Here is a 25,831-nt window from a genome sequence, read left to right as displayed (position 1 = left end):
AAAGTCCTGGAAATAGTAGTGCAAGCGCAATACAAAACAGCACGAACTGAACTGTTTTGTTCTTTCGTCTAAACTAACAACAAGCTACACCACTGGAGACTTGCTAAATCTTCAGAACTGCCGTCCAGAACGGCCGTGCTCGTGCGTAAATGAAAGCGGTGGTGGCGCTGCGCTTCCATCAACAGTAAACTAACAATGGGACGAACAGGTTCACCGTCTGCGCATGGTCGACTACGCTTTTTAAGCACTTCACTGATAACGATGATGATTGGTGTCGGGTTCAGGTGTACCTCCGGCGCATTGTGGCCAGACTGGGAAAAACATTTGGCCAGAGACAAGTGCGTTTTCGGGAGATTTTTGTTTCGGTCGTACAATCGTACAAAACCATGAAAAGTCGGGAGTCTCCAGGAAAATTCGGGAAACCTGGCAGGTACGCAACACTCACTTTCATGCTAGCCAGTCAATTGCATCCATACCTTTGCCAAAAATTTACGGATAAGAAACGATGCGGTAAGCAATGACACCTTTTCGTCCAACTCCTTCTTGCAGCTGCGCAGCTCTGCGGCGAGTAGGCGGTTTTTGTCCTTCAGAGCCTCCTCTGAAAACGAACAAAGAGACCAAATTCCCTTGCATGGTGCAGAAACTTCAAAACTAAGCTGCGCTCGTGTCTACAAACAGCCCTAGACACACCGCTGTCGACACACCAAACTAAAACTCGGAGTTCTTTTTGTTACCGTGATTTTCACTTTGTCGAGGCTCCAATCTCCCACCCATAGTGCAATAATTGTGAAAAAGCGTCATTGTTATTGTTGTCCGTCAACAAAATGGCTGCCGCGGGATAAAGCAAGAATAAAAAATTTGAATCTGCATCTGCAGAGAAGCAGCCCAGCTGTGTATCAACTACGCTATCGCCACTTTCCTTCTCTTTATTCTCATTTATTCTTACGTATTTCTCTATATTGGAAAATACTGTCCCATCTCCGCACGTTGCCACCAATACAACAAAAGTTGCTATCGTTGCTGCTTCTTTCTTCAGGAGACATGCCCACTTGGGGGATTGGCCAGGAATTGGGAACTTTGAAGAGATAATGTGACTGCTTCCCGAAATTCACAGCACTACGAATTGGATACGCAAAAGTTGTAGAATGGTGCGCATCGCGTGGCAACTAAAAGTGATGGAACACGAGTAGAACAGATGCGCACCAGTCTCGCAGAACCCCAATTCTAGGGAAGCGAGTGCCAGTCTGCTTGCTGACGTAATTCGCACCGTAAGGCGACAAAATGAAATCGAAGAAAGAGATGTAAATATTGCGCAGTTGAAAAGAAGCTGGTCGAAGCCATTCACGCCGAAAGAAAAAACTTGTCGCTTGTTCACAAGCCTCTGCCTTCAAAGCACGTAAGCAGACTTTTGCATTCAAACAGACAACGGCTTCATAATAAATTTTGTAACTACCCTACAGTTCATAAGCCTCTGCCTTCAAAGCACGTAAGCAGACAACTGCCCCAGGTATTTTTGCATTCAAACAGACGGCTTCATAAACGGCTTCATAATAAATTTTGTAACTACCCTACAGGGCGAGTTCGTGATATTACACCAGTAAACGTGCCATCGTAAGCCTGCTGTAACAAAGTACAGATGGTGCATGCTACATTCCAATGCACCACTATTTGCCTAAGCTGTACTGCCTAAGGGATGACCATAAATTCATAGTGTGCCCCCAACAGTGCTTCACCTAAAGCTTTCCTGCTTGAATAATTAGCTACAGACAACTTATGCAGGGATGAGACAGCTGAATCAGATTTGGGAGCAGTTTTTGGAGCAGCGAAATATCTATTTTGGAGCAGAAGAACCTTGATTTGGAGCAGAAGAGCGACATTTATTATGTCACCTTAGGAGCCTAAAAAATCAAATTTTTGGCAACTCACGGGGGGAAAGTGCACTTTTTAATCGGTTTTGAACATACATAACACTGAAACTGCCTTTCAATAGTTTTTCTACCAGAGTATCACAAGGTACGAACTGCACTACCTTTTTACTAGCCATTTTTAAATTTTAAGGCTCTATCATTGATAATATCGAATTGCAAAACTAAACAATCGTAAGTCATTTTTCTTTTCATATGAATCCTGAAATTATTATTTTTGTAATCCCAGACTCCTCTTTACGCTCAAGTGTAGAACCACGACCAAAGCTGCGCAAAGCGAGGTCACAGTCGTCGCACCCCACCAGCCCTCCCATTTCATTCCCCAAGGTGCATGTTCACTACAATCGTAATCTGAGTAACGTTGGTATGTTTATCCACCTCCCTTCTTTTGGCAATAAATTTGACTTCAGATAGATGAACCATTACTACTAGCCCGTCCCGGTATCGAACACTGCTTGAACATTTTGCGGCGATGTAGCCTGCGCCGCCCCTTCTGCAGCGTCAATGGTCCCATTACCGTCGCTCGCAAGTCCGCTGGGAAAGGCAGCAATAACTTAGAGTTTTATAACACAGCAATGAGTCCGAAATTTCACTTCAAGCACGTACCGGCCTCACACTCAAGGCCGAAACACGGCGAATTCGCGGGCGCCATGTTGTTTTTGAGGAGCTCCCGTCTTTTGAGTCGCGCCCCTTCCCGCAAACGATCAAACGACTAAATGTAGACCCAGCCACCCCCATAACTAAAACCAAGGTAGAAATCGCCGAAGAGCGCTCTGCCTGAACCACAAAGAACTGCTTCGCCCGGCGGTCATGTTTTCAAATGTTCACCACACCAAAATGGCGACGCCCAGTAGTGTCGTTGCGTTGATATGGCGCTCGAAAAATTGCCGTTTTTTCATCAACTTGCACAAGCGGTTTTACGCCTCAGCACACATAGGCATTTTTTCTACAGGTCTTGGCAATGGCTTTTGATGGGAGAATTTTAAAAACGCACAGAATATAACATGTGCAACCCGCCATTGTGACTTTCGAAAAAACTACCTCGGGGACAATTTTATGCAGGTTTTTTGTGGAATGATCAATCAATTAAACCTTTACAACCAGCATCACCTTGGGGTTGCTGGAAAATTATGCCGTCAGTAAGCATTTTTCCGCGCTGGAACTGACGGGAGAGTTAAAATCCTTGGCTCTCAGACTGTTTTGGAGCACTCTGGCGCAATTTTTGAAATTTTCAAGCTTTTGGAGCAGCCTGGCGCAGGAAAACAAATTGGTATCAAATATGCGCAATATGCGCAGCTGTCTCACCCCTGCTTATGTTTGCTCATAAAGCATCAACTGCTTATTAAACAGCTTTGTTTATTTTGCTTTAACGTAACCATAACATGGAAGCCTTTACCAGCACGGTGAATTTAGGACTGCATTTTGGCAAGGAGCTTCATGTACGTTAGCAATGCCAGGCAACCTTTCTAAGTATGCATTAATTATTTGCTGTAATTGGCTTGATTGCAATTAGCATGCCAGATGCAATTTACAAGAGCTTGTTTAAAAAAGTTGTGTTAAGGGATAGAAGACACAACCACAAATTCCAAATCTAATTTCTACAGCCCAGTTGCTCCAAAATTTGCAGCCTGACTTGATCAGAAACTTGCTCTGCAAAGCAACTCCCTGGAGGGCCTAAATTTCAATCTAGATATAAACTTGATAAAGAACTTACTCTGTGAAGAAAGAGCCTGGAAGACTTTTTCGACTGTGCGGGCATGTGCAGCCATGTTGCTGGAGTACAACTGCAAGACAAGAACACACGAGCTTCACAAATGCACGGAATAAATACTCGATTTGATTAGACAAAAAAGTGTCCACTGACATTCAGAGCGTGCTGCAAAGAAAAGTACTGCTTCCAAAACTGCAGCAGATAGAGCTTTGTTGCGATGCATTGCGCCAAATCATTACCAATATCTAGAAACACCCCCCAAGCAGCATTCCAGTTACAATGCAGCTCTATATAACCCTGTGCCATCTCGTCTTTTTGGATAAAAAAAGAAATCGGGAGTGCTCGTTTGTTGATCTTGAGGGGTGAAAATGACCTACACAGTGTAGGCTTACAGCACGGTCAAGATTAAGTGGGGTTCTTTAAAGGGGTTTTTAACAGGCAGCAAAATCACGCCAAGCTGTTTTCATTTCTTGTTCGTGAACACCGCCGTGTTCACCAGAAAACACTGCTGCGGTCACTAAATCTCAGTAACTCGTAGCCCTACCGCCCTTCATCTGTTTTGGGTGACGGCGACAGTTGAGGTGTTGACACTATTGCGATATTCTGCTTGCAAAAGGACCCGCCCATACACAACTCCCAGCGACACGCAAAAATGACTTCGACGACGAAACCAGCGCTATGCACAAATGTTTCCGAACCTATCCCACTTGCAAATGCTCAGCTGGCAGAAACTCGCACAGCACTTTTTTTTTTGGGGGGGGGGGGGGGCGCAGCTGCCTTTTCACATCCAGGGACTTTTTGAGGACTAAAAACCTTAACAACACGGCACCAATTACAGACAGTTACTTTGGAATCTTCTGGCTTCATTGTTAAACTTCGTCATGCGGCTCGAAATAAATAAAATGTAATTAAGAAGAAATTGGCGGCACAGTTCCTGCGAACGTACAAGCAGCTTGAACTTGCAAATTACACTCCACAAAACAAGTAGGTATACAGTTGAACCTCGATATAACGAACCTCGATTTAATGAAATTCGCGATATAACGAATTTTTTCCAGTTTTCTACCAAAATTTTGCTAAATCCATGTATTTTTATCTCGATTTTACGAAGTAATTTTGTGCGGCGCTTTCGATTTAACGAAGTCACGGCGAGAAAGGAAGAACGAAATTCCGGTCGAGGCACGTTTTATTTTGCCTCTCAGAGCCTACATTGAAAACATTAATTACTCACATTTACTGATAAAAGGCTAAAATGAAAGAAAAGCGGTGAATTATGCGGTTGACAACAATTAAAAGCGATAAAAGCTGCTGCTCAAAAACCGCTAGCGGTCATGGACGGTTTAATAGTGCCGCCACCATTTTGACGTCTCCATCGTTGCCTACGCAACGCCCTCTATGCTTAGGCTGCCGAAGCCTACTTCAAGTGTTTTTTTTTTTTTTCTACGTGTCTTTGCTCACGGTGCTGCTGCTCTAGGTTGTGCTCGCTGATAACCACAGTAATATTTTGTTCGTCCATCATTAGATGAGTCTTATAAGCAGCATGAGCACTCCAAGGGAAAGAAAAGTGTTCCGAACAAGAGCCTGTAGAAGTGTCAGTGAAACCGACGGTAGACCGACGGCCACCGAAGTGATGGATGCCATCGACGTTCTGCGGAGGCACGCAGGCGCACGCGAATGTTTAAGAGCAAGCCTTGTTAACGCTGTCAGCATACGAGCGTCACGTAAAGCCCACCCTGGTCAAGAAACGCCAAGCACTGCTTACGGACTTCTTCACTACGGCTTGAACATCGAGTGCTGGTGGCAATAAATTGCTCTCCGAACGTGGTCAAAACGTGTTCATTATACAGCTGCGATGCGGAGAAATCGTTTTTTTAGGGCTCAGCGGGCATACAAGTAATTGCTTAATCAAATTTGGCCAGAAGATATTTAATGTAAGCTTTCCACTTTAGCGGGAGCACGTAAGCGCTGCTCCACAAAGTGAAGCGGTCTGTGTGTACTCCGCTCAATTCTCAATCATGGCTTTATCTCGAGTGTCGTGGTTGCATCACGCGCCCATACTGCAGAGCCTTTGTGCATGAAAAAAGTCTTTAGAAAGCTTTATAGCACCCTTCCGCTGTTGGCCCGCCGCACCCCTCAACGCCGCGGCCAAGCCTACTACTGAACGGACGAAAAGAGGCGTAACTTTGAACCAGCACCTCGCCGGGGTGAAGTTCACGGGGCACGGACGCGGGTTCAATGGACTAACAGCGGCGTTTAGTAGTGACCGAAATGAAAAAAAGAAAAAGTGAAAACCTAGTCGGCTATCATATTTAATGAGGCGTTGCGGAAAAAGCGCCGGTTTTACGACGACACGAACTACGGTCGGCTATCCGAATTCCATTGCCTAAGTGTTGAGGCTCTTAATTCACACAATTTTCGCGGCCAGTTTTAGTACAAATTTCGCTTTAAGTGGAGAGGTAACTACATAGCAGTTGTTTCTGAGCGATGGGCAAGGTTTTGAAACCTCAATAACTGGTTAAATTAACTGTAAAATCGAAACCTCGATTTTACGAAATTCTCGATTTAACGAAATTTTCGCCCGCAAGTACGACTTCGTTATATCGAGGTTTAACTGTAAAAGAAAGGCAAGGGCTCAGGTACTGCCCTAATTCCCCTCGTTTTTTTTTTTTTTTTAAGCGGCCATGGAAGTAAAATACAACCCAGTTCAGTCTGAAAAAACTAGCCTTTTGTAACTCACTCAGCTTCATTCGAGCCAAGAAAGACGTTCTCTCGCCAAAAAAATTGAAAAAATATTAAAGAAACATTCAAATTTTTCACTTCACTGATGTAGTACGGGCAGAAGTGAAGGATTAGGGCAAGCCCCAGAAACAACTTTATCAATGTGTTATCTGCATGTTTGCAATGAAGTGCTACCACCAAACAGAACTAGAGGCCCCACTACAACTGCCCAATCATGTCTCTTGGCATAGGTCTACAACTGCCAATGGCATTACCAAGATCTCATGATGTCATGGAGAACTCGCCAAAAGGTGGCCACTGCTTTGTCTCTCTTCATTAGTACTACATAGCTTAGTTCTATGAAGTTTGTGATAAAACTGTTATCATTGTTATTGGAACAGACCAATCTTTCTAACCAACCAAACTTGCATTTTGTCTTCATGGTCCCTTTAACATGATGCCACCAGGAATTTAATCTTCTTTCCCCCACTTTGCTCCTACCTTCTCTCACAATACTGTATTTTTGAGTGTATTACCATCATCACCAGCCTATCTACGCCCACTGCAGGGCAAAGGCCTCTCCCATTATTCTCGAATCACCCCGGTCCTGTGTGAATTGTGACCAATTTATCCCTGCAAACCTCTTGATCTCATCTGACCAGCTAACTTTCTGCCACCCCCTGCAACGCTTGCCTTCTCTAGGGATCCACTCTGTTACCCTTAATGACCAACGGTTATCTGGCCTTCGCATTACATGCCCTGCCCATGTCCATTTCTTCTTAATTTCTACGAATATGTCCTTAACACGTGTTTGTTCTCTGATCCACTCCGCTCTCTTCTTGTCCCCCCTTTATGTTACACTTATCATCTTCCGTTTCATTGCTCGCTGAGTTGTCCTCAATTTAAGTTGAACCCTTTCAGTGAGCCTCCAAGTTTCTGCCCCATAGGTGAGTACCAGTAAGATGCAGCTGTCATACACGTTCTTCTTTAGGGACAATGGTAGGCTGCCATTCATTATCTGACAATGCCTGCCGAATGCACTCCACCCCATTCTTATCCTTCTAATTATCTCTGCCTCATCTCTAATTCTAATCATCTCTGTTTCGCGCATATAACCCGCACCAAAAATGCGAAAGTTTCAGTGGTAAAGTAGGGGTGCGGCTAATGCGCAGGGTTTCTGCTTTAGTGCAGCTTCACGGCAATACGCGTTGTGCCGTGAAGCTGACCTTGTGTACAACAGTGCGGCCTGCAGCTGAAATGACAGCTCTTGCAAGAGCAGCGACACTGAGTGGATTGTGACTTTCGCCTTGCAGTCAGTGTATTCCACTTGATAAATGCACGCTTTTTCTGTCTGCATTGTATGAGATGTGTTGCTTGAGCAGTACTTTTGGCACAGCCTTTCCTGTATCAAATGTGCGAGCAATACGCGGGGATTTTTTTTTTTCTTTTTCCGGCGGGCTGAAAGTGGGGGTGCGGAATATATGCAAGGGCGTGTTATACGCGCGAAAATACGGTACATGCACTGCAAGGTCACACCAACCCACAAAGTTGCGCACGACATAAGGCGCTGTACCGGGCATGCGCAACCCTTCTGCGCGTGTCACGAAAGGAGGCGAAATGCAATGCACGTACCTCGATGTTATCCCATGCCAGCTTGTTCAATTTCCCGGCCTCCGATTTCATGTTGCACTCTTTTAACAGATAGAAATAAAAAAATGAAGAGAACACAGGATTACAGTATTCACGTGGTTTCCGTTCGTCGGCCAATTTATGCTGGTTTGTATGGCAACAATTCAAGGGTTTTCAAAGGCTTCCAAGGCTCCGTGCATAAATTTTCAAAGACCAAATTGCTATAAACCTAACAAGACGAATGTTCAGGGGTAGATGGAGGCTTGAAATGATGCCAAATCGTCAGAAAATTGAAACGTTGGTTGAGCCAATGTTTCAACAAGGGGACTTGTCTCCAAATAAGTCCCCTTCGCCGAAACGATGGCTTCAGCAACGTGCTACAAAATGAAAACGTTCATTTGCTAGAGAAGATCAATCAAGCAACAAACCCTCACTCAGTCCTCACGTAGCCTCATGTTGCTTTTACACCTTTTTAAGAGGGGACACTGCTCTTAAAACAGCTCCTTTAAATTTTTAGGTCAACTCTGTGAAACTTGTCAATCTTGCTGCTTTTTCCCACTTATTTCAAACATGCCATTATTTTTTGAGTGAGTGAATTAGTTTCCAAGATAATTAGTGATAATTAGCCATTTTGAAAGAACAATAGACAAATATCTTAGCCTCAAAATTGTAATCTTTATATTTTCAAATACTATGAATCCTAGTGAATGCAATAGGAGAATCGATTTTTTGGTGCACTGCTTGGAACTAATTTTACAGCTCATTAAAATTTGATGGGTGTTCGAAATGGGCATTCAAAATGGTTCCTTGCCACTGGTGCCACCAAAGTTTAATGAGCTGTAAAACTAGTTCCAAGCAGTGCATTGAAAAACCGATTCTCTTATTGCACTCACCAGGGTTCATAGTATAGGAAAACAAAGATCACAGCTTAATGACACAATTTTTTGGAACGCAGTTCACGTTACCTTTAAATATACCTTTTTCAGGAACGTTTTAAGACTTACCCATTATTTATATGCATATGATTAATCTTTAAATTGTGTGCAAGTAATTGAGGCTACAGAATGCAAAAAGCGCAAGCAACACTCTCCAAAAATGGCTGATTATCTGTAATTACCGTGGTAACTAATTGCCTCACTCAAAAAATAATGGCATGTTTGAAATCAGCAGAGAAAAAGCATCAAGACTGGCGAGTTTCACGGTGTTTGCTGAAAAATTAAGAAATTGCTAAGAGTCATGTTGTCCCCCCTTAAACAGAAAAATTTAAGCAATTTAAAAAAACTCAAGAGTCTGCGAAAATTTCGGGACTTTCCAGGGCTTGAAAACAAGCTGCTTTCCAAATTATTCAAGGGTTTTTTGAGGCTTCTTCGACAGCCAGCATGCACCCTTGAAGACACAAAGCCATGCTCTGTACAAAGCCCACAAGCAGCATAAACATAGGGTGTCACTCACGCATGTGCAGCCTCTCCTGTAGCCTGGCAAACGTTTCATGGGTGTCCAAAATTTGTTGCTTCAGTTTGGCGTTTCTGCACACAAGGGCAGGTTCAGATCTGTTATTTCACCGTCTGCATTGCACTCGCGATAGACAGGCAAAGCTTTTTGGCCCATCGCGTGGCTTTTCAAGCTAATTACTCGAGTTAATGACAGTTCCCAGAGCTCGTGTTTAAGGGGCCCTGTAACACTTACCATCGACTACTGCGAATGGATTTCGGGGTGAAGTCTATTATACCGGCAATCTCCTCCCGCAAGAATTATAAAAATCCGTTCACTATCACCGAAATTACGCGCGATGAGAAATCGCGCATAATTGTTGCTTCTCAACTCCACCACGGACAACGCGACGAAAGCTGCGCGCTCTCTCTCGCGGCGTTCTCTTCAGCGGTCTTCGATATGCAGTCGAATCCCGCTACAACGAAATTGACGGGACGTGCAAAAAATTTCGTTGAAGCAAAAATTCGTTGAGGCGAAATCTGCCCCAACACAGCACGGAAGGGCCAGAAAAATAGCACGGCATATTTCCGCATCATTGGCAGCATAATACAATGTTTAGAAAAAAGAGTGACGCGCAGTAACGTCGTGTTTAGTCAGATAACAAACACACCAATGGTTATCTGTTTTTTTTACCGGCACGCAAAGAGCGCGATACTGAGGAGGAGGGGAGAGGTGAAGAAATGCAGGCGCAAAGCGTATTGCTGTACAACAAGGCGTTTCCACCGAGCTGATTACTTGCAGATAGCTGCTACGCGGTCGGACCCCCCTCTCGCTTGTGGCAGGAACGGCGCTGTTACCTTAATTATCCTCCGGCTAGGCACGGCTGCAACTGACCTTGGCAGGCAAGCCGCGCGCGCTTGCATATATCGCGACCGCCCGTTCGCGACTAAGATAGGACGACGCGGGTTCAAGACTAAACACGAAAACATTATTTTTGCTCTTGACTTTGAAGAATTGTAGCAGGAAAACTGCAAGGGCAGCTGCTCACAACACATACAAGACGGCGCTGCGCCAGCAGCCATGCCAGCAGCAGAGCACATTCGCGCGATTTCAACTGGATACGGATTGGCTATAGCTCCGGCTTGGCGAACTGCCTCGTGTAAAGACGGCCCGCCGCATCATTATCACCATCACACAATGGCGTCCACCTATGCGTTTTTTTTTTTTGTTTTAGGTGGCGGTGGCGGCGCACCGCGCATGTTTTCGGTGAAACTAAGCGTCCTGAACCTATAAAAAGTTACTGATAGCTGGCGCTATGCTTATTTTATTGTAAAATAATTGTTCAAAACCAGCTCAATTCATCGAAAATTTCGTTGAAGCGAAAGCAAGCCAGACAAATGGTTCATTGTGGCGAGGACTTTGATGCATTGACTTCTAAGGCTAGCTGACAGGGACTTGGAAATATTTCGATGAAGTGGAAATTTCGTTGAAGCGGACTTCGTTGTAGCGGGATTAGACTGTATCACATGCCAGGGAGTTTTCTCCTTTTCTCCGCAACGTGGAGGGCTCTATTTCCGGTCTGGTGCATAGCTGCCTGCTCGCAAGCGCGCGCTCAGGCTGGTAGGGCGTTTTTGAAGCAGTAAACGTTTGTTGTCAAGTGGTCCGTTTGAAACGGGAGTATTGAGCTTGTCGCTCAAACTCCATGCATACCCAAACTACAAAGGAAACGGGAAAATTGTGCGTACAGGTTCAGGCACAGAAGTGGTTGGTACACAGCGCCGATGACGGCGTATCGTCACAGGAAATGCGAGAAATAAGCCGCGAAGTTGACCAGCGACAGCCAATAGGGCAGCCATGGCCGCAATGACGTCGTTTAGGCCATGCCAAGGGAGCATAATGAGGAAAACTGAAGAGAGTGCGGTTGGTTTTTCCGTGTCCTTCACAGCGATTTGCGCACTCACCGCTTGACATGCACGTGTAATATTTGGCTCTGGTATTCCTGGAAGTGTAATCTAAACATCGTGCAGGCTTACTTGCACTGCTCAAAGAGTGTTGCAGGGTCCCTTTAAGGCAGAAGCTTTCTTTGTATGCAGAATCGTAGTTCAGAAATGGTTCTACTGGATTCCAGGGACATGAAAGCTACTAGGTTTGTGGGGAGTAACTTTTTCACTTTTTACACGAAAATTTCACAGCGTTCTGTATACTTTTTGCAGGGTCAGTACAGAAAGTGAAATCTCCCATTTCTGAATTGGTTCCACCAAAAAAGGTCTGTGCTTTCTGAAATCACTTTATTATGGAAAATGCACAAATGGCATAAAATTATGAGGCTTAACAAGGCCATCATCATATTTACGTTCATTACATGATGAGAGCCTCACAGGATGGCACAGCCAGAAATGTTTTTGGAGGGGTCTTATATGCCACCAGTAATGATAATAATAAAAGCAAAAAACGATCCTGTGCCCCAACAAAATTTCAGACATTTTTTTGGGTTTACTAAACCAACATCAGTCTTTTTGTTTTCACACTATGGTACCATATTTTCGCGCCTATAACCCGCACCAAAAAAGCAAAAATTTCATTGGCAAAGTAGGGGTGCGGATACTACGCGGGGTTTTTTCTTTAGCGCAGCTTCATGGGAATGCTCATTGTGCAGAGTAGTGCGCTGGGCAAGTTGGTATGGCGTCATTCTGGGCAACAGCGCGAAAAAAGACTCGGATGAAAGAAACAGACAGGACGAGCACTGCCTGCCTCATTGTGCCGTGCAGCTCCTACAAAGAAACACTGACTAAGCGTTCCATGGCAGCGATTGTGCAAAACATACGAGGACAAGGAAGGAAAAACAAAGACGAGTGCCCCCTAACAACTGAATTGTCACTTTCGTCTTGCACTCAGTGTATTCTACTTGCTAAATATGCGCTTTTTCTGTCCACATAGCGTGTGATGTGTTGCTTGAGGAGTAGCTTTGGTGCACTCTTTCCTGCATCAAATGTGTGGGCAATACGTGAGGATTTTTTTTTTTTTTTTTCCCAGAGTGCTGAAAGTGGGTGTTCGGATTATGTGTAGAGAGGGTTATGCGCGTGAAACTAACGGTATTTAACACAATTTTCATTTCTTGACGTTTGTCTAATTCTACTACTAAGCTTTCCGAGAGCAGGTCCCTCATTTTAATACATGCGTAATGAAAGTGAAATGTTTCTGCGGTATGCTTTTTCACTCATCCACGCTTTGAGAACCTCTCGTAGTACTTAGATTTGAACTTTCTGGGTATAAACGAGCTACTGTGGCTGCGATTTACTTAGAAAAAAAAAACACATATGTAAGTTACCATCACAGTCACCAGATCTTTTGAATGTCTGCCATGCCAGCCCTGTGCGTAAAAATTTTTTGTATCTTGGTTTTCTCGAAATTTTTGAGCATCTGTAAGGCCATAGGCTTTAGCTCTTGTTTCACTTTCCAATGAAGGAAAGAAGTGAATGCGCTTGAAACTAGGCTCGATTTTTGTCTCTAAGACAAAGCCCTTTTGCTCTCATGTGACACGCACAATGCAAAAGACACCTGCTTAATTTTCAATAGTACTAGCAAATTTCCACGGTCCTATCAAGTTCGTCTTAACACAAGGTTACACTATGCAGCTATACTCGTGCCTATATGTATCGAGAGGGTGGTGTGGTTGTGGTAAGCGTGCTGAAGCTAGACCTGGGCTTTTAGGCATGCCTAGTGGAGGGCTCTGGATTAATTTTGGGCCACCTGGGAATCTTTAAAGGGGGGGCCATGCAGACAAAACAAAAGCTTGGTTCATTCTAAAGACTGCCTCGTTAGAATCGTACTGACACCACTTTTAATGCATACTTCACTCAAATAAGTTACACAACTAGGAAAAAAAGGGAACGGAAATGCGACCCACTAGCTCATTTCCTGCAACGGAACCTACGATGTCATGTGCACCAGCTCTGCGATTGGTGGGGGCTGGCAAAAGCAAACGCAAATTAGGCAGGGCTCATAAGCTTGCCCAAACGAGCTATTTGCGCTTAAATTTAAAGCACATTCCCTTTGTGGCATCAAGAATTGTGGGGTTAACAATTAAAGTTACGAATGAACATGTAAATACCAAACCTATTAGTGCGTTTACCGGCTGACCGCTAACACAGCCGTCTGACACGCTGGTCTTGTCTGAAAGAACACTGACCAACTGGTACAAGCGCCCCGGTCGCTTACGCCACCATGTTTGCCGAGTCATAGCTGAGGTTTTAGAAACCGATTAGTATGAACTGTAATAAAAATACGGCAGGTGTAGACGTTCAGCCAAAAGCAAAGTCCAAACACTGGCACTTCAGCAGTATTGCAGCGCCATCTATGAAAGTCGGCGATAAACAAGATACTCAAACGGGTGCCTGTGAGATGGGAGCAGCCTCGACTAGCAGGCTATATATTATTAAGGCCCTGCTCGTAACACGTCATTGTTGACATTACGAAAACACGATTTAGCAGGAGAATTGAAATTCTGACTTTAAATGTTTATTTTTTCTCAGCGAATAAAGCATCGTTTGCTGCTGAACAAGCACTTGGGGCTCCATAAAACACTAAATCTTTCGACTAAAACTAACCTGTATTTTGTCTGCATGGCCCCTTTAATGTGCACCGAAATCTGGAACACATGGGGGGCGTTTTCGCTTTTGGCCTCCATCAGAAAAGCAGCCAACTGGGGCCCAGGTGAAACCTGAACTTTTGGGCTCAGCAGCACAACGCCACAACCACTGCAGCGGGTTATATCAAGAGTGAGGGAAAGACAGACACACAGAAAGACTGACTGACAGACAGACAGACAGAAAGAGAAAGACAATGCCTTACTTGGCCTCAGTCTCTTTGAGAGCCTCAGTCTGCATGTTGCGCTCACTCTCAGCCTTCACTAGGTCGTGCTGAAGCTGCCGCACGAGGCTCTCTTTCTGCTTCAGCAACTTCTTGGAACAAGCGATGGTCGAGTCCTGTGGAAACCGAAGGGCACCACTAAGACCCTCTAGCGACAAGAACGTGGGAAAACTAACAGCATCGATTGCAGCTGCACGTCCACTCTATGCAGCATGTAAAAAGCCGGTGTAACGAGCCAAGCATTCTATGGTAGAAGCCACACCGGCCCGACTAAAACATGGGGAACTATTTTCCTACCGTTTTAAATAATATGCAACACAACTGTATCTTTAGCTCAGAGGTGGTAGCCAGCGTCAATACAATAACCCGAGTTCATTGATCGATTGTGGGGTTTAACGCGGTGACGCAACGCAGGCGATGAGGCGCGCCGTAGTGGAGGGCTCCGGATTAATTTTGACCACCTTAGGATCTTTAACGTGCGCTGAAATCTCGTACACACGAGCGTTTTTGCTTTTCGCCTCCATCAGAAAAGCGGCCGCCGTGGCCGGGAATCGAACCCGCAACCTCGTGCTCTGCAGCACAACGCCTTAGCCACTGAGCCTCCGGTAAGACCCGTGCCCTCTGTCGGAGGCAAAACTTTGCCTCGTAAATATTTTCTGTTTAATAAGCACTTTCTCTCCCCCACAGCGGGTCACAATAACCTGAGTTTACGGACAACCACTGGTTTCGACCCTCAAGCATAAGATACAGTTGAATTGCACAAATCTTTTTAAACCAGAAAGTGGTTGTGAGCAGTCACCCCCATCACCTGACCAGCATCAGACGCTTTATCCTAAAGCACGGGTTTCGCCCCCTTTCGAGGAATGTTTTTATACACCTTGTAGTGGTTAAGTTCATTAAAAGAAAAAGAACTACATAAGTCAGATTACTCCACTTAGCTTTCCTCAACATTTTAGACGGCTGGCTTTCCTCTCTGCATTCATTCAACAAGCCCCTCATTCTTAATCATATGTACAGCAAGCTCACTTTTACTGGTCAGACAGCCGACAATATTATGCCAAGTGTACTACAGGCCATGTCTAATTCAAAGCTAACTACACTGAATTTAAAGCTTAATTCTGTCTTGTTATAAATCAACGGCTTCTTTAATGGTTCTAGAAAGGTCAACTGGACCCTTTCCTGTTGCGTAGCCTCCCTTCACGTCATTGAAGCAACAAGGGACTAAGCTGGATCATCACCAAACAGTCACGCTTCATCTGGGAGGTTATCATGATAGTTAAACTTTACTTAGTGAGTGCACAATCAAAATCAGAAATGATACCCAAATAATTAGTCAACATCATCAATCTACGCCCACTGCAGGGCAAAGGCCTCTCTCATAGATCTCCAATCATGCCGGTCCTGCGCTAACTGCGACCAATTTATCCCCACAAACTTATTGATCTCACCTGCCCATCTAACTTTCTGCCGCCCCCTGCAGCGCTTGCCTTCTCTAGGCATCCACTCTGTTACCCTTAATGACCAACAGTTATCTTGCCTTTGCATGACATCCCTGCCCACACCCATTTCTTCTTAAACTCTACTAATATGTCCTTAACACGCATTTGTTCCCTGACCCACCCCGCCCTCTTGTCCCTTAATGTTACACCTATCATCTGCCCTTCCATTGCTCGCTGAGCCGTCCTCAATTTAAGTTGAACCCTCTTAGTGAGCCTATAAGTTTCTGCCCCGTAGGTGAGTACCGGTAAGATGCACCTTTTATACACTTTGTTATTCAGGGACAATGGTTGGCTGCTATTCATTATCTGAGAATGCCTACCAAATGCAATCAACCCCATTCTTATCCTTCTAATTATCTCTGCCTCATGGTTGGGATCAGGGGTTGCGGTAAGCGAATATATCTACTTAGGCCAAATGGTGACCCAAATAAGTACAGTCAGCCAAATGCACGTTAGCAAAAAAGAACAAAATGTTCATGGGGAAAAAAAAAGTGGCACGGCAAGTGGCAACAAGTTTTCCGCAGCCATACAAGTTTCATGATATTCCTTGCTGAATATCTCCCATGCATGCTGAGATGTGGTCACACAACCGGGGAATATTTCTCACCTTGTATCTGATCTCTTGCTCCAAGCCCAATAATTCTTCCCGAGCCGACAGAAGTCGGTCGGAGTCATGTGCAGTTGGCTTGGCGGTTTTTCTACTGAGATGCCCAGTTGCAGTTGGGGCTGTAATAAGGAAAGGAAAGTTTTGAGTCTCGAAGCTCCGTTGAAAGTGGTGACACCCATTGTAAGCTTTAACCTTATAAATTTTGCTTTTCATGCTACCACAGGGCATGCTTTTTGAAAGTCACTGCCAATGAAAAGTTGCCACGGGCTAACTTAGTTAGGCCTTAATGCACGAACTTTTGTAGCAAACGTGCTCTTACTGGCTTGCCTCCAAACAATACAGCACTGCAAATGACATCCATGCCTGTCTAGTGACTAGGCGCCGCTCAGCAGCCGCTACAAGTAAATAAAGCACTCCCTCTAGTGGCAATAACAGGGCGCTATTTTTTGCAGTCACAAATTACACCCAAAAGAGTTCCCAAATTACCCGAGCGACATTCAAACACTAGCATGTTGGCCAAACGCCGCGATGAAATTTGCGCTACACCGCGCATAAAGCCTTTGTAGAAGAGCAGCACTATAATTGTTTGTTTTGTCGCCTTTTCCCTACCTGAAGCCTGCACTCGGCCATTTGGCGCCCGAAGCCCGGCGCTCATCATCTCTGCGCCGCTTTCCTCCTAACAAGCTCAAGCCTAAAACGAAAAAACAAGAAAAACGCGCTCGCACACATTAGAACTCTGAGAAACGTTGAGAACGCCATATATGAAAACGTTGAGAACGCCATATATAATTCTCTACAACTCGGAACAGCGTTCCAGCAGTCGACCGCGTGCGACTTGTGAAGTGCCACCAGCGAGGCACTCGCAGACGATAGATTTACTAAAGCATTTCTCGAAATGAGAGAACACCGACTGAACACGTGCACTTTAGAACAACTGTAATCTGGAAACTGCTCAATGTGGCCTCTTTTGTTTACTCAGGTAAGCTGTAATTATGAAACCTGCGATATCAAGACAGCATTCAGCGGCAGCAGAGAACGATTTCGGCCCGACACTTTCAGCGCCCGGCTAGTCTACACCGTATTAAAATAGAAGCCAAATTTCGGCGCGCAGATTCTACTTTAGAGACAGCTACAAAGACAAAGAACAAAGACTCACAAAGCGCACAGATGTCATAAACTGTTGTCGGTCCAAACCCCTTCTAAATGTATGACACCTGTCACCAGACACCGATGAGACTTGCACCTGCTTGCACTGACACTAATGACGCAGTCACGCAGACGATATCAACAAAAGTAAAGTTAAAGAACAGAAAGGACAAAATGCTGCTAAAATAAAGCAAAATCGTTCATAAGTGCGTTTTTTTTTTATGTTTTACAGGCTGCCCACAGAGATAAAGTTGCAAAAGTTGAAGTTAAAACAAGCGCACAAACCTTTTCTGCTTTGGATTGACCTGGCTTCAGTCAACGTTGCACTAGCTTCTCTAGCCATTAGCTTCTCTTTTGCCGCTCCGGGATTGCTCCGTATGGTTCGCTGGCAGCCCAAGGACTGCCCTCGCATTAGCATTTCGAGCAAAAGAAAATTACAGCCACGGAGGATGATTGCGGCCGTCACTTTGGGCAGTTTTCTGGCAGTTAAACCTTTCAAATAGAGTAAACCACGGTGTCATAATCTCGGGTGAAGTATCGCACCGCGCGCTCCGCTCATTGCTCCACTCACTAGCTTTATTTTTTTTTTTTTTTCGCAGTGAGGAACTCTATTGTTGCGCCAAAGTTTTGTGCATTTTCTCTTTTTTTTTTCGTGCGTGCTGTTGTCTTTGTGCTTATCATTCCCATACCTTTTTTTTTTCTTACCCGTTTTCGGGTGAATTCCCTTTGAATTCCCTTATCCCCATACATGAGTAGCATATCCAACCGGGCAATTTCCTGGTTTAGCGCCCTGATGATTGATGATTGCTATTGGTTTCCCCTTTGAAGCGGGGTGATGACATGTCATCTTACCAAAAAGGACTAATATAACCATGTTTTACACTCTTGGTTTAATGCTAGCGCTGCTTAGGACAGGCACTAAAGCTTATTAGGCCCGAAATACTTTTTTTTTTTCCTGTTACAGGTGGTAAGTGTCCTAGGCAATATTCCCCTCTCTGCTTTTCGTCCACCAGCATTCTAATCTTACCTCCCCTTCCCATTCTCCCCTTCCCTTCCCTTACCTCCCCAGCACCCAGCATTCTTACCTCCCCTTCCTTCCTTCCTTCCTTCCTTCCTTCCTTCCTTCCTTCCTTTGGTAAAGATGAATGCCAGTACGTTCATCTGTTAAATCTTTTTTCTTTAAACTTCATAGCGGCACGCTTCCCGTGAAACCCTGGCTGCAGGAAAAAGGACTATATGTACACCCATGGACACTTAACTGTAGACTATGCCAAAAGCTGGAAACAATTGAGCACATCTTTCTGGACTGTTGGGATGCGGTGTTTCACTGGGACATCCTCCAACGAACCCTGAAAAAAGACTTACCATTAACGCCTTATGGCATTCGCTTTTTGCCCGTAAACAATGATGGAGGCGTGCCCTATGATATGTTCATGGCACTTAGTCTGCATTCTATGTGGAAAACTCGCATGGCGGTTCAAAATGCCGAAGAGGATGCTCGCACAGTGCGAGAGTACTTCATTGAAAGCGTTGCTTATATAAGAGAAGTTTATCGAGTCATGCCGGAAGAGCCTGAGTGGTTACCCATTCTGGATGTTCTAGCGCAATTAAGATGTTTTAAGCCACTCCCTTCAGCCGATTGGTGGCTGGAGCTAGTAATTTGTGTACTGAACAGTGCGTGTTGTGTTGTCGCCAAGCAGGCAATAAAAAAAAAGGTAACTAAATAATGCTCGCTCTCCTCGTGCATCCTGCAGCTTTCTTGCTCAATTCAGTTGTTGATTGTCCACGTGTGGTATGTGCGTGGTGAATGTGTCTATGTCACGCTGCGCACTCAGTAGATCCACATTGTTACGCGTACTAGGTCATGCATGACCAGTTAGTAAAAGCAACTAAGTACCTAGTCAATACTAGCTGGGACAAGTAACTGGTTAGTGTTCTGTTAGTAAGTGCGCCGACCTTTTTTTTAAGAGTGAAGGCTTTTGCCTTAAACGCTTTTAGTTGCCCCTCGTCTTCGCTTGCTCCAACAAAGTTTTTTTATGGCAGCTTCGAGTGCCTTCACTTGAAACTGACTTTCTTTCAGTACGAACGCAGCATTTTTATCAGCCTGCAAAGGCCTCAGCTCATGGGTGCAGAGAAATTCCTCTGGAGAACCAACCGCCACAACTCAAGCCCTTGCTGACGATTTGTGAGGGATGACGCTATTCACACACTCCGAACGACCCGCCTCCTTTAGGTCCTGATCTGCTCTGGGGCGGTATTCTCGTGCTTGTCCGTTTTGAAAACGTCCGTTTTGCGTCCGTTTTATTGTAGGCGGGCTTTGGGTTGCGTTTTACGCAGTTGTTGTTGTAAACACATTTCAAACGATTAAACCACATTTAAGCTATCTTTAATGTGTTTATTTATCCGCCAGCGAACCAACAACAAGGCGACGAAAAATCGTCTGCTCCAAAAAGCCGCGGCTGGTAGCACCGCCGTGCTTGCATGGCGTCACATCCGGGTGTTCAGTTTTAGCGAATCGGACACTTTTAAAACGGACACAAAACACGAGAATACCGTCCCTGATGACCATCTTACGCGCCATGGTCAGAAGCTCAACAGATTTTGCGGTGGGATATGTATGGCTCGGACATTTTTTTCAGTGTTTACATTGCACTTGAGGCGGAAGGACAGATTTCGGCGGATTTACCACTTCTGGGCTCCTGTATTTTAATGTTTTTGCTCCTTTGGCAAGAATCGGAATGAAGCTTCAAACAGCCGCTGTCCGTGCTTTTCGGCAAGATGGAACGATTGCCTTGAATTGGCCATGAAGGCCCGTGTCCAGGACTTCGGAGCAGGGTGACCCTGACGTAGCCAGGGGGGTGTTTCGGAGTTAGACAAAAAAAAAACACCCTCTGTAATTTTCAGAGTGCTACAATCCCATATCCCGGCAATTTTTCGCCCGTGCTATATACACATTACATCGACACATCAAAATGTAAAAAACGAGAATTATAATGGCTACGATGAAAACAAGATTGACTACCGCATTGTTTGGACGAAGGCTTTCTTCCATTTGATGGTTTTTGTTTTTTTCGGCGGTCTACGTCACTGGTCCCAGTACAATCTCACTTGTTGCCAGGTCTTGTCTCTCAGAACCCTGCGTAGTCTTCTGTGCGGGCATGGTTTTTCCTAGTAGCGTTGCGGTCATTGGGGAGATAATTCCCTGCGTTAAACAGCGGGTGAGAATCCTGGTCCGGCATCCGGCTTCAGCAATCAGGATGACAGATGCGAGGAGTGTAAGAGGAGGAGGAACAAAAACGCCCGATGTACAAAAAATTCAATCATTGATTCAGTGTGCCGAATTCAATTCATTCTGTACACCGAATTCGTTAATCGATTTCACCGCCGAATTCATTATTTCTTCCCGATGTCAAATTCTAGCCCCAAATCCTCCAGGAGCACCAGCCCCTTCTGGTGAGTGACCCGAGCGAAGACGGCTGGGGCAACACTATAGGGTTCGTCTCCTACTATCCTGCTCATTAAAATGTTCTCTCTCTCTCTCTCTCTCTCTCTCACTCTCTCTCCTAGCGGTCCTGGGTGGGCCTTAATCAGTTGTGGTTGTCATGGCAACGCCGCCGCCATGTTGAGCCTGGGGACATTGCAAACGTGGTAACAACGCGAGGAGGCGCAGCGCGGGGGTTGGGGGAAAGGTGATGCCAAAGGTGATTGACTATGGAGTACCAACTAACCCGAACCAATGCGTCATCCATCATTGTGTAGCAATATTACTCTGAGTACGAAGTTCTTTTTTTTTTTTTTTTTGCACGAAACAGCCACCTGGTTATACCAACTCTTAACCCCTGTCCCCGCCTCCTGTTATTTGTTAAGAAATGGGATGGTGTTGAAGGAGATAAAATTACCATAGCCAGGCAATGCAATCGAGGAGCACGGAGCGGAGGATACTCTAGTTGATACCTTGGAGCGAGATGGTGTGTCACTGGTGCAGTCCGGAATTCGACCTGAACAGCCCCTCCACCTCTCACCGGCGTGGCCGCTGAACAATGTTCTAGTTCGATGCATGTCATTTTCGGGTTACAAGGGCATAATGCACTGCCCTTGATGCCTTTTATGGTCTCTGCGGTATTGACAGTTCGCGTTACCGCTTAGCTTGATCCTGTGGGAGACTGCGGCAGTGCTGTGGGTGGTTGACTTTTAACGGTGGAGCTGTTCCCGCGTGGAGCAGTTATTCCTGCGTTGCAAAGAACTCCAGGAGCGCATATCCACTTAGGAAGATTGGCCAGGATTGCCCCCCCCCCCCTCCGAAAAACGTTTCTGCATACAGGGATATAATAAATCACTACAGGTTATCAAGATGCAAATATCCACCGGCCCACCACACTCTTTCCAGGAAAGAGGCAGTCACGTGGCGACGGTTGCAAACGAACACTTTTCCGAGCCCTGTTTCCCTCAACCGCTGCTACCCAGACCTTTATTCAAACCTCTGCACTTTATGCAACAGCAGAGCCGACCTACACCACATGATATGGTCCTGCCATAAGCTCCAAAAAATACGAATGGCTATAATAGCAAATCCGATGTAGATACACTTAAAAGCTACAAAATTAAGACTGCAGAACAATGGGAGACTGTTCTGCTCAGCTCCACACCGGAGGCACAACTGACAGCAGTCCGGATGGCCGAAGCCGCCGCGAGGATCCAAGGGATCCTGGCTGACGGATGAGGGAGGGAGACCGTCCAAGTCGTCTACCCTTCAGAACCCATCTCGGGCATCAAATAAAGTCATCTCTCTCTCTCTCTCTCTCTCCAGCGTTCGCCGTAATCGTGGCAACACTTGCTCGGAGCAAGAAAGACAGCGTACGCCCCTCGTTTGTTAGCCCTCGTGTCGCCGTGCGCATGCGCTCCATACCGCACAAAAGCCCTCGATCGCGGCAGCATCTAAAAGTGCTGGTCGCACCCCCTCCGTTCTTTGTGGTGCTTGCGGTGAAAGAGAAACAATTGATCATTTTTTTTTCTGGTATTGCCGCTGTTTTTCTTTCATTAGGAAACGTTATCTAGCCGATCTAATTCAACGACTTTGCCTTCTTCTAGCCATGCCTGTCCTCCGTTCGTTCGGGGCCACATCCATGGGGTTTTGTCACAGAGGGGTGGTTGCGGCCATTCACGCGTATATTTCAGAGACCAGACACCTTTCCGGTTAACCCGTTAAGAAATTTGTTTTTCGCCTAATCATCTAAAAATTGCTCCAATCTATAATTATTGCTTCCATTCTTGTATTTAATTCTGCAGCCGTATCTCCAATTCAATTCTACAGGCTGACTTTAGAGTGCGATGAGGATGGTTTGTTGCCCCACAAAGCAACCCTGTTTCTTGGCCAATCCCCCACGTGGGTATGTCCCTTCAGTGAAAGAGCAACTACAACAAAAGAGACTCCCTGCTTGGGAGAGGTCACTGCGGCCGCCGCATCTTTTAGAAGCCATTATGGGTAATTGGAGACATGGCTAGGAGTGTGCCACTCCTTCCCGAGACAACCGGCAGATCCCGCCACCGCTGCCTCGAGACAATCACGAAGAGCTTGTGGAAGTTTACAATGCAAATGATGACTTTGCATCCACCACTTGTCGCGAAGAAGACGACGACCTCTCCGATGCATACGACGACGATTGCTAGCACCGCAACTATGAAAATAAACAATGATACTAAAACTTGCTCCCCTACAACAGCTTCGCCATTCAAGTCTGACTCGTGAGTTCAAACTTCCCTGAATTTTTTGTGGTGTGATGGAAGGAGCAGGAATGTTACAGCAACACAGTTTGCCACAAGCTACGGCTCTTTTATGGTTAAAAGCGAAGCTTAGGCGCTAACTGATGCTTAGTTATCTTGCGTTGGCCAATCCCTAGAGTGGGTACGTACAAGTGCATTGAAGACAACAACCAGCTAGCCAGTCAGGTGCCGCCACCACGAATCACAGTCCACCTCTGTTACTGACGTCAGACGCCACCCACATCCTTTCATAGAAGCCTGCGAACGTTCCTGGCCCGCCGTCTCCAGCAACCCAGGGTGAATTTCGGTTGAGGCGGCCATTCCTGCCTCCCGTAGGCGACAAAATGTCCGTTCCAGGCCTACAGTTAGTCGGGTCTGCGGCCACATTAGTGCGGTGACCGCTACCCTACACCAGGGCCGCCGCAAGAACTCTTTGGCACGGATAGATGGACGTCACGGGCACCTCCGGTCAATCAGGTTGCGTTCGCCCAACGCGCTCAACGCGTCAGGCAGCGCCGACGACCACGGTGATGAAATTCACCGACTGTACAAACGTCGCTAACATCGCCGTCGGAGCTGTCAGCTTTTGTATTCACCAAGCCGCCGGCCTCTTCAAGCAGGAATGCGCGAAAACTTTCGCCAAGGTAAGCCAAACGCAAAGTCTTGTGTGTCTTGCCACGTACCATACGTCGCCGGCTCCCAAACTGCTCGCCTTGACGAAACCTACCCTTACCGGCGACCTCCACACTGTGACCTGTTACAAAGCCCACTACCACGCAAGTACGCGCGCGGACTCCTCTACGGTGTACCATCCAGCTACACCAGGGAACCAATTCGAGCGTTTTATAAAATACCAGCCCACAGAGTCCTCGACCTTCGGTGCATGGCCGAGTATCACTCCGTCCTCATCACCATTGAAGGCCATAGGATACATGCATGTGAGGCCATCTTCCGTTCCGCCACCACCCGCCTCCACCAGCCCCACATCAACATCAGGTTGTTCCTACACTTCCTTAGTCTGCCTCGCCCCACCGACGTTTGCGCAGCGGGAAGAGAATTTGTACGCTGTAGGGCCACGGCACGACCCCACGGTCACGCCCCACGACTGCGAACTGAGCTGTTTCAATCGTCACGGAGATAGCTACGCCAATAACCACTCCCGCCAGGCTTGGCCCCTTCAATCAAGCCCTCCGCGACCGTACTCGAAGCACCCGCGACCGCCAATCACTGCCGCCTGGCCCGAAGATACGGAGGCGCCGGTGCTTGGTACGGGGGTGTCGCCGTTGGATTGCTACACGCCCTCGGACAGCTGTCGGAGCAGCCGCCGGGGTTACCAAGCCGCTTCTGACACCAATGTCGCAGAAGCCTTAATTGTTGAAGCGTATCTGCGGTTGGAGCCAGCCTAGCCGTGGTCAATCCCGCCAGGACTGCACGCACATGTGCCCTCGAAGAAGGGGCGGACAAAGTATTCGAAAGTACGAGTAAAAAATTGAAGGGCTATGTGACTGGGGGTGCAGTTATTCTTTACTCCAGGTTCTTGGCGTAATGACGCGATGCTAAATAAAATAGTAATTTAAATTTGATCCCATGTTCACTGTAACAAAGTCGTTGGAGTCTTGTGTTTTGAGCCTAGCTTAGGTTGCAACGTCCGCAGGTTCCTTAATCGAGCTTTTTAACGAGTTGACCTCGAGATGAAAACTGCTTATGTACTTCTTTCCTTCGGCGTCAGCAACCTCGGACACACACACAAAAAAGAAATTTACTATTTGCATTATGATTTTATCCCAATCAGGTAAAAACGGTATTTTCAATGTGTTTCTTCCATTCCTATAGAGCTAATATGGTTGTTTTTTTTTCTTTTTTCAGCCCTGTGATAGTTAACTAACCGTTTTTAACTCTTGCTCCTCCTCCTTGATGGACCCTGTTGGAGCGGTTACTCTTTACCCCATGTTCGTGATGGCGCGAAGCGATGTTGGAGTAAATAACTAAAATTTAATCCATTGATGCCTGCATGAAAATCCTCTGAGTGTTGTGACTGAGCCTAGCTTTGGCTTCAACGGCCGCAGGTTCAATAATCGCGCCTTTAGAACGACCTGGCGTCGAGCTCAAAAGTGCTGTTCGGCGGCAGCAACTTCAAAAACAACAATAAAATTACAATTTTCTGCCCGATTTTATCTCAGCTACCAGAAGAATCTTCTGTTAAAACGATATTTTCTTCATGTCGTCCCCTCCACTCCCCCGCCACTGTTAATTTTTTTCGTTCTTTGTCACTTTTGTTTGCCACAGCATTACTTAACTACATATACTCGGGGACAACTTAAGAACGGCAACGGAAGTTGCCGCTGTGCCTAATAACCGCAGCCGGATGTTACTTCGAGAAGCGCAAGTAGTGCGTTACTGGGATATTTTGAACTTAGCACGAGCTGTTTTCGCGATTTTTTGGAATTAATATGCTCATAAACTACTGCAGCGACGACGAACAAACTATGTGAGGAAGAGCAGACGATATCACGCATTCATAGATTCTCCTTTCAAA

At 45.9% G+C, this 25,831-nt stretch overlaps 1 protein-coding gene across 1 annotated transcript in view; it reads right to left on the bottom strand.

The window, feature by feature from the left end:
• LOC144142980 (uncharacterized) overlaps nucleotides 1–17,632 on the bottom strand; it is a 71,528-nt gene extending 53,896 nt beyond the window's left edge. The window contains exons 1-8 of the mRNA XM_077674806.1: nucleotides 17,546–17,632; nucleotides 16,999–17,080; nucleotides 16,390–16,508; nucleotides 14,266–14,399; nucleotides 9,436–9,509; nucleotides 7,987–8,045; nucleotides 3,640–3,709; nucleotides 525–598 (exon numbers count right to left, since the gene is read on the bottom strand). Coding sequence (XP_077530932.1) covers nucleotides 525–598; nucleotides 3,640–3,709; nucleotides 7,987–8,045; nucleotides 9,436–9,509; nucleotides 14,266–14,399; nucleotides 16,390–16,508; nucleotides 16,999–17,047 — 579 coding nt within the window. The 5' untranslated portion in view covers nucleotides 17,048–17,080; nucleotides 17,546–17,632. The remainder of the gene's footprint in view (nucleotides 1–524; nucleotides 599–3,639; nucleotides 3,710–7,986; nucleotides 8,046–9,435; nucleotides 9,510–14,265; nucleotides 14,400–16,389; nucleotides 16,509–16,998; nucleotides 17,081–17,545) is intronic.
• Between the last annotated feature and the right edge of the window lie 8,199 nt (nucleotides 17,633–25,831).

Source organism: Haemaphysalis longicornis, unplaced genomic scaffold (genome assembly GCF_048455015.1).
Source record: "Haemaphysalis longicornis isolate Haplotype H1 unplaced genomic scaffold, Haemaphysalis longicornis Haplotype H1 scaffold_6, whole genome shotgun sequence".
NCBI classification, from domain to species: Eukaryota; Metazoa; Arthropoda; class Arachnida; order Ixodida; family Ixodidae; genus Haemaphysalis; species Haemaphysalis longicornis.
This window is presented reverse-complemented; position numbering and strand designations above follow the sequence as displayed.